Source organism: Parasteatoda tepidariorum, unplaced genomic scaffold (genome assembly GCF_043381705.1).
Source record: "Parasteatoda tepidariorum isolate YZ-2023 unplaced genomic scaffold, CAS_Ptep_4.0 HiC_scaffold_979, whole genome shotgun sequence".
NCBI lineage: Eukaryota > Metazoa > Arthropoda > Arachnida > Araneae > Theridiidae > Parasteatoda > Parasteatoda tepidariorum.
The window spans coordinates 32,128-37,666 of NW_027261968.1; the positions used below are offsets into that span (position 1 = coordinate 32,128).

The 5,539-nt window shown below is 35.1% G+C and overlaps 1 protein-coding gene across 1 annotated transcript; it reads left to right on the forward strand.

Moving 5' to 3' along the window:
* Window positions 1–1,620: 1,620 nt before the first annotated feature.
* Window positions 1,621–3,261, forward strand: LOC139424909 (uncharacterized). Its single transcript, XM_071177013.1, has one exon. It carries the CDS (start codon window positions 1,621–1,623, stop codon window positions 3,259–3,261), a length of 1,641 nt encoding a protein of 546 aa, XP_071033114.1.
* Window positions 3,262–5,539: the final 2,278 nt, after the last annotated feature.

Consider the following 5,539-nt stretch of genomic DNA (forward strand, 5'->3'; position numbering starts at 1 on the left):
GAAAATTAAACCTGATTCACACTTCCTACAAGAAGTTTATTTCAAAATATATTATTTACATTACATAAAATAGACCACAGTAAGATTCTGACACTGACTAATAAAGATACGTGTTCTTACTATAAAATATAAGGTTCTATAGAATATTCTTTTCAAATTTAGGAATAAGTTCAAAACTAACAAAATATGTCAATAATGAATACAATACTTTATAAATGTATTTCTTAATTTTTTATTAACTGCTACTGTTTTAAAACTGCAGATGCTGCTGATTTAGCATTATTTTAAAAAAAAAACCTGGCATCTATAGAAAGTGAAAAAACATTTTGCCTAATGGTGTCCAAGCTATCTCCGATTTTGCCATTTCCATGGTTATTGCTGCTGTTTTGGTTCACACTCACCATAACTTTTAGTGATGTTGCTATGGGGCAAAATTTTTCTAAATAAATGCCCAGCATGATCTGAAGCACAAGTTGGGAAGGAAATTGCACAAATTGTTGTTTTTTTCCTCTATCTTGCACTAAAGAAAAAAGCAGGAGAAAAAACCCTGAAGGCCTGAGGGCGAAGATTTGAGGCAAAAGCAGGAGACTCGTGCTAAAAGTAGGAGAGTTGGCAAGTCTGTACATGGATGATGTTGTAAGCGGAGCCCAGAATCTAGAAACTGCCCGTCAATTACAACTCCAATTGCGAGATTCTCTGCAGTCATGCGGAATGAAACTTCACAAGTGGTCTTCGAATTCTAATCAGTTGTGGAATAGTTCAGCTTCATCTGATGTCGAGCACTCATTTTCTATCGATAATGACTTATCAGTTAAAGCGCTGGGCATCAGCTGGAAGCCATTCGAAGATAAGTTTGTTTATAAGGTCTCAACAGCAGTAAAATCATCGTACACTAAGCGCAAAGTTCTCAGCGTGATAGCTAAATTATACAACCATCTTGGTTTTTTAGCACCAGTCTTGACAAGAGCTAAAATCCTATTACAGCGATTGTGGCAACAAAAACTAGATTGGGATGAAGTTCTGCCAAATCCAATCAGCGATGATTGGAATGACTTTGTGACAACACTAAAGTGCATCGAGGATGTGAAAATTGATAGATTCATTCTATCGGACAAATTTCAACAAATTGTCCTTCAGGGATTTGCAGATGCATCTGAAGCAGCCTATGGAGCTGTAGTTTATCTTCAATGTTTCACTTCAACACATAGTGCTAAAGTGACTATTATCGCAAGCAAATCACGTGTATCACCAATTCGAGTGATTTCGATTCCCCGTCTTGAACTGTGTGCCTGAGTTCTTTTAGCCCAGCTTGTGCAAAAATTACGTGCATCTTTACGATTAGAAATTAGTGAAACGGTACTTCATACTGATTCTACGATTGCATTAGCGTGGTTGAATACACCTGCGAACCACCTGAAGACATTTATCGCTAATCGTGTGTCCAAGGTTCAAACCTTGACAGAAAACTGTCACTGGGCCCACGTGCCGTCATCTCTTAATCCTGCCGACCTTGTTTCCCGTGGGTTAAGCCCTCGTGATATTCACTATCAAAAAATTTGGTGGAATGGCCCACCATTTCTGGAACAAGGTGAGTTATTCAATGAGCAAACAAGCTCACCCATGACGAACGAATATGACTACTCTTGTGAACTAAAGACAGGTGTTGATTCTGATACTCCAGTTTTTAATGTTTGTATTTCAACTAACTATAAGTTATCTCTTTTATATGATTTATTAAGTGTAAGTAATAACTATGTGAAAATTCTTCGTATATTTAGTTATGTGTTAAGATTTGTAATTAATGTTAAGCAATCTAATTTAAAGGAATCTGGACCTCTTAGTGTTTCAGAGTTAGACCAAACTGAAAAGAGACTGATCAGAATGGTCCAAGAAGAGGTGTTTTTAAATGATATTCAAGGTTTAAAACAACAGAAGGTTGTTCCCCCTAAGAGCAAATTAAAAAATCTAAATCCCTTCCTTGATAGTGATAGAATATTGAGAGTAGATGGACGACTGGGTAATTCAGATTTACCTTATGATGCTAAATATCCTGCAATTTTACCCCATAAACATAAATTGACAAATCTAATAATAGTGCATTGTCCCATTAAAAATCTTCATACTGGGGCTTCTTCCCTTCTGCACTTAGTTAGAGAAAGGTTTTGGCCTTTGGGTGGTCGCTCTCTGTGCAGAAAATTAGTGTGCGAGTGTATTGTTTGCTTTAAAGCAAAACCAATTGCGATGACTCAACTAATGGGTAGTCTTCCCATAGACAGAGTAGTTCCAAATTTTCCCTTTAATTTCTCTGGAGTTGATTTCTGTGGTCCTTTTATGATCAAATATCGAAATCAGAGAAAAGGTGTGCTCCATAAAATGTATTTATGTATATTTGTCTGTTTTGTAACAAAGGCTCTTCATATAGAGATGGTATCGGATCTAACTTCGGAGGCTCTTATTGCCACTCTTAAAAGGTTTTTTGCTCGCCGTGGTAAGAGTTCTAAATTGTATTCCGATAACGGTAAAAATTTTGTTGGCGCAAATAGGGAAATTAATAAGCTTTTGAGATTAGTTAAGCAGCCAGAAGAAGAGATCTCTGCCTTTTTGTCTAGTGAAGATATTGAATGGAAATTCATTCCGCCGAGAGCGCCTTCTTTTGGTGGCTTGTGGGAGGCTGCCGTAAAGTCTGTAAAATACCATCTTAAGAGAGTTGTTGGCAAAGAATTTTTGACCTATGAAGAGTTTTTAGCTGTCTGTATTCAAATCGGGGGAATTTTAAACTCCCGGCCCTTGTGCCCTTTATCGAGCAGTGTGGACGATTTAAATGCTCTTACACCAGCTCATTTTCTGATAGGCAGATCCATGAACTCGATTGTTGAACCCAACCTAATCATGTCAAAGGAAGGTACACTCAGGAGATGGCAAAACGTGACAAAATTAGTACAGCTTATTTGGAATAAGTGGTACAGAGGATATTTAAGTGATTTACAACAACGTAATAAGTGGCAGTTCAAAAAGTGTAATATTAAAATTGGTGATTTAGTGATCCTCATCGAAGATAATATGCCTACCTTTAAATGGCCTTTGGGTAGAATCGTAGAGATATTTAGTGGTACTGATAATTTAATCAGGGTCGTCATGGTTAAAACTCAACATGGAGAGTACAAGCGAGCCATCTCACGAGTGTGTCTTCTTCCTATGCCAAATAATGCTTATTTTATTGTGAAATATATATTTTTTCAATTTTATTTTGATTGTTGTTGAATGTTAATAACATGTCAACGGGGGGTGAATGTTCATGTCTTGCCTTGTTACTTAATAGATGGCGCTATTAATATACATATATATTTTTACTTCTCTTCTTTTTTAATAAATACAGTCCATGTCGTCGTGAAGTGTGGTGCTTTTGCTTCTTGTGTAGAGATTTTCTTGTGTGTGTATAAAACAAAATATACTTAGTAGTTAAAAATTAATACATTGAATTACATGCAAAAATAAATCATCTCTCTAATGTTTCAAAGAACTAGATGCCATTTTACAGAAAAAAACAAGAAAAAAAACCTTTGAAACCTTCAGTAAAGTGCAGCCATCTATTGTTCCAAATTAACTTTCCCTACATAGAATCGGGTTTAACAAAGAGATGAAGTCGAAATAAACTTCGCACAATATATATTCGGGTATAACAATATGATGCATTAAAATAAAAATATATTACCCTGAGTAATACTCGGGCGTGACAATTTGAAACACCAGTTCTGTGGCCAAGATTATTTCGGGCATGACAGTTGAAAGGTTAAAGCAACTTTCCTTAATTGATTTTTACAAAACTAAGTTCCCCCCCTCTCTCATCTCAATAAAAGAGTGCCAAAACAGCTTTTAGTTGCCAGTACGAACCCTACTTTAAATTGCTGTTTTAGTAAAACATAAAAATTATTTTAAATAACTTAATATAATAGCTAATTAATGAAACTAAGATTGTGTACTAAACAACAATTAGAACTAAACAAATTGTTATTAAAACCTAAAATTATCATTTTAAATTAGATATTCCAAATAATAGCATTTTAATTAAGGTAGGGGTCAATATTATCAGTCGACAAGAAAGATCGCAAGGAAAGCTGCTCCAAAACTACTGTGAAACAAGTTTTGAATGACCAGAGATAAAGATTCGTGATATATGAATGATGTGCACTTTTCCTTGATTGAGGTAGGTGGCAGGCAATGTTACAGGTTAATAAGAATGCTCTAATTTAATTAGTTTAAGGTTTCGGCCGTGATCTTTGTTGTCATTCCCTGGGAAGGATAGCTACGAAGTCTTTTTCTTTTTATACCGCCAGATGGCGTTCTTTTTAAATTTGTATGTGTTTGTTTGCTTTTTGTTAATAAACTTTTACTTTCTGTCTGAATCTCGATCCACGGACTACAGTTGGCAGCACGGCTGTGGTTTTGAAAATTATGACGCAGTAAAAAGTTTCACTTAGTTTCGCCGTGATTTACATTGTTTAGATTCCAAAATCAAAATGAACAGGGATCTGCCGAGTATCCCACTGCTGAACAGTGATAACTTCTATCAGTGGAGTATTAAAGTCAAAGCTTTGCTGACACTTAAGAAAATTGCTAATGTGCTAACTGAAGAAGCCCCCGTTGATCCAAAATTGCAGGAACAATGGACATTAAACAATGATGACGCAGTTGCATACATACAACTATCGCTTTCTGATGACCAAAGTCTTCAGTTCGCAAACGAAACTAACGCAAAAATTCTATGGGAAAAAATTCAAATCACATTTACTGGTAAAACAGAAGATCGAAAAATCGATGCAAGTAACGAAATAAAAAATCTTGAAATGAAAGAAAATGAAAATGTGTCAGACTATATTGCAAGATCACGAGGACTTAAAACGAAATGTTCATCACTTGGACTGCAAATTTCAGAACGAGAACTTGTTTATTATACTGTTAGAGGATTAAGAGGAAAATTTGCAAAAATAAGAGAGATCTTGAAAACCCAACGCGAAAAAAAAATGGAGGAAATTTTAGAAATACTGCGGGAAGAAGAAAACATCTTATCAAAATTAAGAAGTGATATTCCCAGACGAACAGAAGCATTCAGAGTAAAACATAAAAATGAAAATAGAAGCAAGAAGAAATGTTTCATCTGCCACAAAACGAATCACCTAGCTAAAGACTGCTATTTTCCGAAACAAGAACGAGGGAAATCAAAACCAAACATCTAAAGAAAAAAGAACATTTTCGAACTATAAATCGGGTATGAACAAAATCAAAAACAATAACGCTCATTGTGCATTTGAAAATCAAGATAAACATTCTAGTGAAAATTTCGCTCTTACCGCAGAACAAGAACAACACCAAATAAACTCTAGTACTACCGGTAAAAACGAAACTGTTTTTATTTTGGATTCTGGTGCTACTTCACACATGGTAAAAGATTTAAACTTTTTTGAAAACTTAAATCATGTTAATGGGATAATACAATTAGCAGGTAAGAAATTAAATTTAATTTCTAAAGGAATTGGCATTG